Genomic DNA, 11,228 nt, shown 5'->3' with positions numbered 1-11,228 from the left:
GTGCTTTAGTCGTCAATGTTGTGCTGCTCCGTCCTGGAACTGGACTCAAACCTGCTGTCACCTTTGACCTGCTCGGAAAAGTCGGCTGCAGTTTAGACAGTTCAGTTCAGTTTATCTGTTAACGTTGTGTTTCCACTGTCTGTGTAATAACACCCTGAGCTGATTAACGCCAGCCTTATAATGAGTAATATAATATATTAATATAATAACACATGTGCATCATGTTGCTTCATTTACATCTCATATGTTAGTCAGGGGGCCAATTCTGAAAAGTGCTTCCGTTTAGACTTTTGTGGACATGTTGGGGTACAAGATGACAGCCATTTTTTTAGTTAGAGGGGCTTAAAGAAACAGAAGAAAGGCCAGCAGCACTCGTGTCCTTCTTATCGTCTTTTATTGCAAACTGCGTCAGCGCTTAACACACACAGACCAATTTCGACAACGTCTTCCTCAGTGTGCAGCATTCAACAGGAAGTGATGTATTTAAATACTCACAGCTGTGGTTAATCACTTGATTGACAAGTATTAGTATTCAAGAAGAATAACAAATTAATAATGTACAGACATTAGAAAAATAGAAATATGTAGAAAAATATAAAAAATATTCAAAAACCCAGACATCTCAAGTATCATAGGTAAATACATGAATAGGTAAATAGAACAATTAAAAAAGTGCGGTCAGCCATTACAGTAAAAGGAGACAGAGCACATCCGCACAGTGAAAAAATAAAGCGCTGGTAAAGCTCCCTCCATATATAATATGAAACTCATCCAGTACCAAAATGAAGTAACAGACTAAAGCCCTACACCAGCCACAAAATACAAAACTTTACCGACAAACATTATAGAAAACATCCCAACAACAACTCCTCATTCATCCCTTTAGGGTACTCAGTCTGTAACGTGTGTATCCAAAATGCTTCACGTTGCAGTAAAACTCTTTCCCTATCTCCCCCTCTTCTCAAAGGTTTCACTTCTTCTCTTCCCTGAAATCTCAATGAACATACATCATGGCCAGCACTATTACAGTTTTTCTCGATTGTTTACACACAATTTCTGGTTCTTGAGGCACAATGGCCTCAACATCTAACTCATGCACCAACCCCCTGAACCAAATCTGCTAAAAGCACAATTCCTGCTTTACACTCAATTTGCAGTTCTATAACACACTTTTTTCAAAACACTACACACAATTCTCTGCATTTGGCACAATTCTCATTAAGAAAATCTCTTGTTTTCACGAGTAACACACTGTTATTCAAAATTCTAAAGTTAGTTCCCCTACTATTCACACTGACTCATCACATGGGTAAACACTTGTCACACAGTTTTACAATTAGCAATCAGAGCTTTAGCAAAAAAGGGCAACATAGCAGGCAGTGATGGACTGACACCAAAAAGAGAGACACCAAACAGAGAGGCCACACAACACAAACACACACACACATATATAGCAGTGATCATAATGATGATGACAAAAGAAAATGCATTGATCACCAAAATTGCATGTTGATAGAGGGATTTGAACCCAGACTAGAACAAAGTCTTTGACTACAAAGAGTGCTGCTCTACTAGGTGAGCTACATGTTACAGTAGTCTCATCTTGTCAAAATTATGGGTTCAGTCTTTCAAAATTGTTTGGCCGTAAACCAGCTGAACAGTGTGTGTATATAAAAAATTATAAAATTGATATTCCAATCATTGCAATCGGGACAAATAAAATTACTTGACTTGACTTGATATATTCATCGAAAATGGAGCCATTAACAAATGGTAACGTAGATTCATCCACATTAATATAAGATTTTTTTATAACCAAATATAAACTCCTCATTGTCCCTTTAAAGAAGGGAGTCACCTGTTGAGTAATGCAATCCTTATATGAAAAGCCTTGTAGAAATGGTGGGGTGTTTGCATGTCGGAATAGCGGTATGTCAGAATGGTGGTATGTCTAAATGGTAGGATGTTGGAGTGGTGGGATGTCGGAATAACAGCATGTAACCCTTCAGCAGAGCAGAGCAACAAGCCTGCCAGCAGAAACCAAGCACAGCGCCAGGTTTGAATGCAGAGTAAAATGTCGGATTCACAATCTTTGGTTTTATTGTGGAAGTTGTGAGTATCTGTTCAACCTAAACTCTGCTGTATGAGCTTCGCCACTGCAGCCTGAGCGAGGTCGCTCTGCACACAGCACACCACAGCTCCTCTGAGCTCGAGATCCCAGGTCTTCCTGCTTCTCTCCCCAACACACAGTACCCTGTGCTGGGCCGCCCGGCACGACCAGTCTCCCTCCAGCTCTGGAGCTTTCAGTTCTTGTGATCCCGTTGCCACCACCATGCATCAGCTACTGGTAATGTCGGTGGAGCTAGTTGCTGTCGTCCCCGCAATTACCGGTAGTCTAACTGGTGCACGGTGGCGGCAACGGGACCGCAGGTACTAGCGTCGCCGCCATTAGCAGCACCGAGGAAAGCTCCAGAGCTGGAGGGAGACTGGTGGTAATGTGTGCAGAGCGACCCCGGTCTGGCTGCAGCTGCGGCTGGAAGCGGCTTTGTGTCGGGGAGAGGATCAGAGGATACATATTCTGTGCTTCTGTACTGTGCTTCTCTGAATCCTACTGGGGCTTTCAGTGGCAGACCGGCCGGGGGTGGGGGGCAGCAGGCGCTGAATTCATGGGTTCATGTGTCTGTAGCGGAGCAGCTCAGGGCGGTTATGAACCACTTATAGTTTCTAAGCGGAAGGGGATGGGGACGAGGGTACGAGGGTACGAGAGAGAAATTGACCAATAGGAGCTATCCAGGCTGCATGGCTCCTGAGAATGGATTGTTTTCGTTCCTTTTGCTCTCCACATTTTGTGGGTCTAACAGGCAGGCTTTTGAACTTTTAAGTCACGACTTCAAGTCACCAGTTACGAGTTTGTAGCGTTCCAGACAAGGTACAAGCTACAACTGGTAAACTGGGAGTACATCAATCTAGTACGAGTTCACAGGTGGGAAGTTACAAGTTTGACTGTACATTCCAACGGGTAACCATAGGAACGGGTCGGAAAAACACGAGTTACGGGTTGCCTGGAACGCACCGTTACTATAGGGCCATAACCACCATTTAAATGGCATTAATAAAAATGATTATTCACATTTGTAGTATGTATAAAAGTACATTAGCTTAGGTTTTAAGTTTAGTTAGGTGGGAAAAAGCGTCGCCTATACCTTTTTCTGACAACATTTGGTGGTAGAAGTAGTATAGCCGATGTTAATCTGCCTTCTGCGTTGTGTTTCGGTACTGACTGCTCCAGGTAGGGTTCAAACCCTGGTCTGCTGCACGGCGGGCGTCAATGACTTTGGCAGTCAGGTTTGCATGTCTTTTTTATGGGTGAGAGATTGTTCACACGGATGCTGCTACAGTAGCAGTAGATGGTTTTGTTTGTAGACAATTAGACAAATAAAATATATGATCTGAAATACATTACCCTGTTGATACTGTTGACACCTGCTGGTATCATCTTCACTGTTGCCTCATTCGACAGCTGTGCTGAGAAAACATCGCCCCCTATAGTGCAATACTCCTTTGGCATATTGATTATTGTTTTCTAAAGATCATGTTTGCATATGAATTGTATTATATTGCAAATTTGCTCAAAATTACAAGAGGGGGTTCAAAGAATAAGGAAGCACTTTGGGGGAAAGAATCCGATTTTACCACCTTTAGAAAACAGTCATGAAATGAACAAAAAAATAATTTCCTAAACTGACAACCTGTCTAGAATACAAGTTGAGGGGTCAATTATTGACACTGGATAGGTTGTCAGCTGAGGTGTCCACATAAGTTACAATATCAGTTTTGGCCCCCTGACTATATTATTCATGACTTTTATTCATGATTTATGATACAGTCTCACTGTAATTTAACTGTAATAGATTTTAAATGAAGCCAGCAGAGCAGCAGCTGTTTGAAGGAGACGTGATGTGAACTGCTGCTCCACATACACAAACATCTATTACAGTCAAATCTGATTAATAATCAATAATTGTCATCGATTTACCCAGTAATCTGAATAAGACAATTGCCCCGTTTACATGAGAGGCTTAATTCCGAATTAAAATCATTTAATTCTGAATTAAAGTTAATTCCGCTTTAAAAAGATCATGTAAACACTTAATTCCGAGTGAAAATATAATTCGGATTTAAACTTAATTCCGAATTAAGTGGGTGGTTTATTCCTATTTTAAATCGGAATTAATTAATTCCTCTATCATGTAAACGTTTATTCTTTTTTAAATTAATTCCGGTCGTTCTGCGCATGCGTATTAACTGACTCGCCGCTCTGTGTGTGTGTCGCGGTGATAATTTAACCGTGAAAAGTAGGCTACAACACACACAACATAACGTTACAGCCGCAGTGTTGTGAGTGAATCATGTCGGGACAACCAGGCTTCAGGAACCCGCTTCACAGACCCCGGTGCTTGGCCGCCGCCGCCGCCGCTGCTGCTCTAGTGGCGGCCGGGCACCGGGCCAATCTTCCAATCTGACTTTGCACTAGGCTGCGCTGGTCGAAACTTGCATTAGACCGGCTGCGTTACCTTGCGCCACCTGCACTGCGCCACCAAACTAGGGCCCGTAATGTTTGTTTATTAATTCATTTATTTACTGATTCTTTTTTACATTACATTTTTCATTTATTTCACACCAGATAATTTAAAGGACAGAGATGAATATAGTTTAATAATGAACTCAGCGTCATGGTAACAGAAAAAATCATTGGCTGGTTGGATTAGTAGCTGATGGTTTTGTGCTGCTCTACATCAGCAGGAAATGCACATCACATATAAAACTGATTCATATTGTTTTATTTGATTCAGTGAAAACACAAAGAAAAAGAAATCAAACGTAATTTATTCTATTCAGCATCCATACAACTTTATGTTTGTTTCAAGTTGTGTTTCTTGTTGTGTTTGTTTATCTGTGACCAGCTCACAAACAGCCTGTAAAGTTGAACATGAACAGTGAATTTGTTTAAAATGTGTTTTTCTCCTCAGTGACGCTGGCGGCTCAGAGACTTTTAGCTACGTGATGTTAGGCCTCGTCCTTCATCAGCAGCTGAGTAAAAGTCACCAGTCACAAGTTTTTGTCCTGCAATAATCAACACTTCCATCTTTAAAGGAAGAGGAAGAAGTTCACAAGAATCATTGAGAAGAGTTTAAAAAAAACAATTGATTCAATCCATGACTGTAAAGAATGTGAGTGAGAGACAGTCAGACATGTAGAGACTGAACTTTCTGTTCAACAGTGAGAAGGTTTCTGTGACAGGAGGAGACTCTGATTCACTCAACACAGAGACACTGAGGAACCGAGACTTAAGAGTCTAAACCCGGGATACAGAGGTTGAGTGAAAGTGGTGTTGAAGGTGTAGATGTGGATCAGTGAGCCAGAGGAGACTCTGTAGAAGGACAGAGAGCCAGCAGGACAGTCCACATACACTGCTACTCTGTCAGAGACAGAGGAGGAGGAGGTGATACGTGTTTTGTTGTTATTGTGCCAGACTCTGTAACCACCATCAGAGCAGCTCAGACTCCAGGACTGATCGTTCCATCCAAACAAACAGTTTCCACCGTGTCCTTTCCTTCTGATTCCTCTGTAACTCACTGATATATAAACCTCTCCTCTCCACTCGACCTCCCAGTAACAGCGACCAGTCAGATGAGTTGAACACAGCAGCTGAAACCAGAAGTCAAATCTGTCTGGATGATCAGGATATGACTGATACTCCTCTTCTAGTGTTGCCTTCCTGTTGTCATCAGACAGTTTGATCTTTGTGTGCACTGTGTTTGTGTCGATTGTGAGTTGACAGGAATCTGATGGAGAGAACAAGACACAGCTGCAGTTATTGATCATGTGATCAGTTATTGACAGTTTGATAAAGACTCATGAGGTCAGTGATGTGACAGTGTGAAGATGGTTGAATGTGCTGCTCAAAGTAAAAACACACTTACACCTCCATGGACCTGGTGTCAACCATCGGACTCCAGCAGGCTCCACCCTGAAAGGAGGAGGGGGGTCAGAGCAGCACGTTCTCTGTCAGCATGCACACATGGACATTACATGGCTCTCACACACACTTTGGTTGTCGTGGAAATATTGGTCCTGCCGGTGGCGAGTCAAAGAACAAGACAGGAGAGGTAGCATGCACCCAAGTTTATTCTCCATTCTCCACAGAGAAGGGGAGAAGGGAACAGAACACAGAACTACATGGCAGGTAGCAGTTCAGAGTAGTGCCCCAAGAACAGAGGTTGCAGTCCCTTCTTATACCCCACTTTTTGACTCTGGTTAGTTCATTACTACAAGCACGTCTAGCCTTCCCAGACAATAAAACAATCAAACAGATGTGTTACTCAACGAATGGCTACCCCAGTTGTTGGTTTCCCTATAGGAATTTACAACCTAGATCAGTTAGTAAACAAGGTTGTACATGGGTCATCCTAGTGTCCTTCCTCTGCCCCCAGGTTTATTATGGTCAATACACAAATGTCTCCACTAATGGAGTTCACAGGATTGCTACATGGTCTTACAACAACTACTTCAAAGACTATGTTACCACTTATTACAAGGAGAATACCCATCATAGCAATTTTCCACCACAGGTGTATCACTGTGTTCACATGGAGGCTGGTATGTGTGGATGAACACTGAACACAGAGAAGAAGGAGCTGGAGTCTTTATCTAGAGATGATACAGAGCAGGAGGAGACGAGGAGGAAACACTTCGGCTATGTTTATATGGAAACGATCTGAACAGAAAAAACGCAAAGGTGCGTTGCGTCTTCACTTTTTATTTCGCGTTTAAACAAGCGTTTTGGGGGAGGAAATCTGTGTGCATACGGAAACGTAAAAGTCTTAATTCAATGTTGTATGCACGCCAGGCACCTAGGTGGCAGTGTGCCACACAACACCACCAAGTCCGCACGCATGTGATTCCTCTTCTTCCTCTTGATTTCCGGCAGGCTGTACGCCGGCCATCGTAATGCTGCCCTCCGTGCCCTCCACAGGTCATAGCAATCGGAGCAGACATTTTGCGTTTTCACCCTTTACATGGAGAGGCAATGGAGGAGCATTTTTAAGATTTCCACTCTGGAGGGTGGTTTAACTTTTTTGCGTTTTCAAGCTCCCAAAACACAGTCGCCGTCTAAACGAAAAGCACGTCCAATGAAATATTTTGCCGTTTTCATCTGCGAGCGTTGTCGTGTAAACAGGGCCTTCATCATGTGTTTTCTCCATGTGATGTCACTTCAGACGTGTTTGAGCAGCACACACACAGTCTGAAAACAGCTGTTTAATCACACACACATTCAGCCACAAACACTGATTATTACTGTTCACTACACTCACTTTCTTCTGATTGACAGCTCCAGGACTCTGGACAGTGAGGACATCTGGATGTCACACTTGTGATTTACTGTCTCCTTAACACAACAACACATCTCATCAGGACAAGATCAGGATCTCAGAGAGTCTGAGCTGATTATTGATCATCAATATCTGACCAGACAGACACCTGATGGTGCAGCCTGATTTTTGTCTCTTATTTCCTCCTTGGTTGGAGACGCTGGGAGACGAATGTCTCTGAGCAGTGGACATGGTTTGATTTTTGTTGCTGTGTTGTTATTAGTGTGTCCACACTCAACAGGTGTCTAGAGTCTCTGGGACTGGGACAAACACTCTGTTGGTTCAGGAGCAGTTCAACCAGCTGCAGCTGAAATGTTTCCTGATACACTCTGAAATAAAGTCTGATCAAAACATCTGGAGAGACTCAGAGCACAGCTGCCAACAGCTGGTTTCATCACTGAGATCTATTCTCTTGAATGTGACACAGTGAGTCATGATGAGAAACTGAAGTTATCATGAGGAGAAACTCCTGATCCCAGTAGTTCATAACTGTGACTGATGAAAGCTGCACAGCTCATGTTTGAATTACTTAAATTAATTAAAAATTGGCTTCAGTATAAACTGTGTTGGGATGAGTCAGACTGTGACAGAGGACGTCAGTGGAGTGGGCGGAGCTTCACTGTGGCCTAGACCACCTCTGGATATGGTCTGAGTGATTGGATCTAATGTCATCAATGCATCAATCACCTGAGACAGATGTTATTACCAGGTTTGACCAGATGTGAACAGGGCCATAGAAAATGTTCCAGCTCCTCCTCCTCTATCAGACAGTGTGTGTGGCTGCAGCAGCCTCTCCATACCTGAGAGAGTCCAGTCTCCAGTCTGGATCCTCCAGTCCAGCAGACAGCAGCTTCACTCCTGAGGCTCCTGGGTGATTGTAGCTCAGGTCCAGCTCTCTCAGATGGGAGGGGTTGGAGCTCAGAGCTGAGGCCAGAGAAGCACAGCCTTCCTCTGTGATCAGACATCCTGACAGACTGAACACACAGGAACCCTCTGTCAACACCTACTGCTGTGTTCAAGTGTCATCAGATAAACAGCTGTATGGATCCTCACCTGAGAGTCTCCAGTCTACAGTGTGGACTCTCCAGTCCACCAGACAGCAGCTTCATTCCTGAGTCCTGCAGGTTGTTGTTACTCAGGTCCAGGTGTCTCAGACTAGAGGACTGGGAGCTGAGGACTGAGGACAGAGCTTCACAGCTTCTCTCTGAGAGGTTACAGCTGCTCAGTCTGAAGAGATGTTCATGAGGAAAGAAAGGAATTTAACATCTGACCTGTTGCAAAGACAAAAGTGTTTTTATATAATGATGAATAAATCCAACTATTTCCTCACTTACAGAGCTTTGTTGGAGGCTTCGACCACTGGCAACAGCCTAAGAAGAGCCTCCTCTGAAGCAGAGTATTTCTTCAGGTCAAACTCATCCAGATCTTCTTCTGATGACAGTAAGATGAAGACCAGAGCCGACCATTGAGCAGGAGACAGTTTACGTGTGGAGAGACGTCCTGATCTCAGGGACCATTGGATCTCCTCCACTAGAGAACGATCATTCAGCTCATTCAGACAATGGAAGAGGTTGATACTTCTATCTGCAGAGGGAGTCTTTTCAATCTTCTTCTTGATGTACTGGACTGTTTTCTGATTGGACTGTGAGTCACTTCCTGTCTGTGTCATCAGACCTCGTAGGAAAGTCTGATTGGTCTCCAGTGAAAGACCCAGGAGGAAGCGGAGGAACAAGTCCAGGTGTCCATTTGGACTCTGTAAGGCCTCGTCCACAGCGCTCTGGTAAAAAGGTGTTGATTTGTCTCCAAACACTTGAGACCACATGGATGTTGTTTGTTGTTGTGACATCAGGTTGAGTCCAGAGTTGATGAAGGTCAGATGGGCATGAAGAGCAGCCAGAAACTCCTGAACACTCAGATGGACGAAGCAGAACACCTTGTCCTGGTACAGGCCTCTCTCCTCTTTAAAGATCTGTGTGAACACTCCTGAGTACACTGAGGCTGCTCTGATATCGATGCCACACTCTGTTAGGTCTGATTCATAGAAGATCAGGTTTCCTTTCTGCAGCTGCTCAAACGCTAGTTTTCCCAGAGACTCAATCATCTTCCTGCTCTCTGGACTCCAGTGTGGATCTGTCTCAGCACCTTCATCATACTTGACCTTCTTCAGTTTGGACTGAACCACCAGGAAGTGGATGTACATCTCAGTCAGGGTCTTGGGCAGCTCTCCTCTCCTTCTGGTCTTCAACAGCTCCTCCAGAACTGTAGCAGTGATCCAGCAGAAGACTGGGATGTGGCACATGATGTGGAGGCTTCGTGATGTCTTGATGTGGGAGATGATCTTTCTGGCCTGCTCCATATCTCTGAACCTCTTCCTGAAGTACTCCTCCTTCTGTGGGTCATTGAACCCTCTGACCTCTGTCACCATGTCAACACACTGAGGAGGGATCTGATTGGCTGCTGCAGGTCGTGTGGTTATCCAGAGGCGAGCAGAGGGAAGCAGTTTCCCCCTGATGAGGTTGGTCAGCAGCACGTTGACTGAGGTGGACTCTGTCACATCAGTCAGGATCTCAGTGTAGTGGAAGTCCAGAGGATGTCGACACTCATCCAGACCGTCAAAGATGAAAACGACCTGGAACTGATCAAAGCTGCAGATTCTTGCTTCTTTGGTTTCAGAGAAGAAGTGATGAACAAGTTCCACCAAGCTGAACTTTTTCTTTTTCAGCACATTTAACTCTCTGAAAGTGAAGGGAAATATGAACTGTATGTCCTTGTTTTCTTTGCCTTCAGCCCAGTCCAGAGTGAACTTCTGTGTTAAGACTGTTTTCCCAATGCCAGCCACTCCCTTTGTCATCACTGTTCTGATTGGTCGGTCTCTTCCAGGTGTGGCTTTAAAGATGTCTTCTTGTCTGATGGTTGTTTCTGGTCTGCCTGGTTTCCTGGATGCTGTTTCAATCTGTCTGACCTCATGTTCATAATTGACCTCTCCAGCCCCTCCCTTTGTGATGTAGAGCTCTGTGTAGATCTGGTTCAGAACAGTTGGGTTTCCTGCTTTAGAGATCCCCTCAAACACACACTGGAACTTCTTCTTCAGGGAACATTTGAGTTCACGTGGACAAACTGGAGCATAATATTCTGAATGAAAACACAAGAAACAAGATCAATAAGAAAATATAACATTTTAATTACTCTAAATAACGACTATATGAACATGCTTCCCTTCATGTGTTGATGTCAGAACGTCTCATTTGTCCATCATATTGAATCTTTAGAGAAATCCTCTTACTGTACTGCAGACGCTCAGCCAGCTCCTCCTGCTTCATCCTCCTCAGGAAGTTCACTGTGATCTTCACTAATGCCTCTCTGCTGCTCCTCCTCTGCTTTTCATCCTCGCTCTGACTCCCTGAGCATTCTGGGTAATCTGGACTCAGAAGCTTGTGGATCTTCTTCAGTTCCTTCTTCACAAAAGTGACCATGTTCTCCTCCAGCAGCTGGAACAGAAACTCTATGAGTGACAGCATCAAACTAAAACCATTGAGCCAAACATCAGACGTTGGACAGACTGACAATCCACTGGTGTCAGAGTGCAGCATGGAGATGATGGTGAACACAACAGATGTAACAGCAGCTGTTGGACATGTCCTCACCATAAATATGGAGTCCAGGTGTGTTTGATGCTGCTGGTCAGACTGACCACTGGGAACCTCTGAGCTCTCCTGGTCCACTCTGTGGAGGAATCAGTGTCAAGTGAACATCAGGACAGAGAGATAATACAAGATGGACTTTATATGTCCCCTG

General features: G+C 44.0%; 1 protein-coding gene across 1 annotated transcript; it reads right to left on the bottom strand.

Moving 5' to 3' along the window:
* Nucleotides 1-8,655: 8,655 nt before the first annotated feature.
* Nucleotides 8,656-10,555, bottom strand: LOC146975618 (protein NLRC3-like). The gene is made up of 2 exons (XM_085794627.1): nt 9,012-10,555; nt 8,656-8,660 (listed from the first exon to the last, which is right to left on the bottom strand). The coding sequence occupies exons 1-2, from the start codon at nt 10,282-10,284 to the stop codon at nt 8,656-8,658; spliced, it is 1,278 nt and encodes a 425-aa protein (XP_085650753.1). The 5' UTR covers nt 10,285-10,555.
* Between the last annotated feature and the right edge of the window lie 673 nt (nt 10,556-11,228).

Source organism: Trachurus japonicus, chromosome 13, assembly GCF_045865225.1.
Source record: "Trachurus japonicus isolate A0001 chromosome 13, Traja_1.0".
Taxonomy (NCBI): Eukaryota; Metazoa; Chordata; class Actinopteri; order Carangiformes; family Carangidae; genus Trachurus; species Trachurus japonicus.
This window is presented reverse-complemented; position numbering and strand designations above follow the sequence as displayed.

Bases quoted from the DNA above. Each gene is read 5' to 3' on its own strand.
- LOC146975618 (XM_085794627.1), bottom strand. From the start codon at position 10,284: ATGACAAAGGGAGTGGCTGGCATTGGGAAAACAGTCTTAACACAGAAG.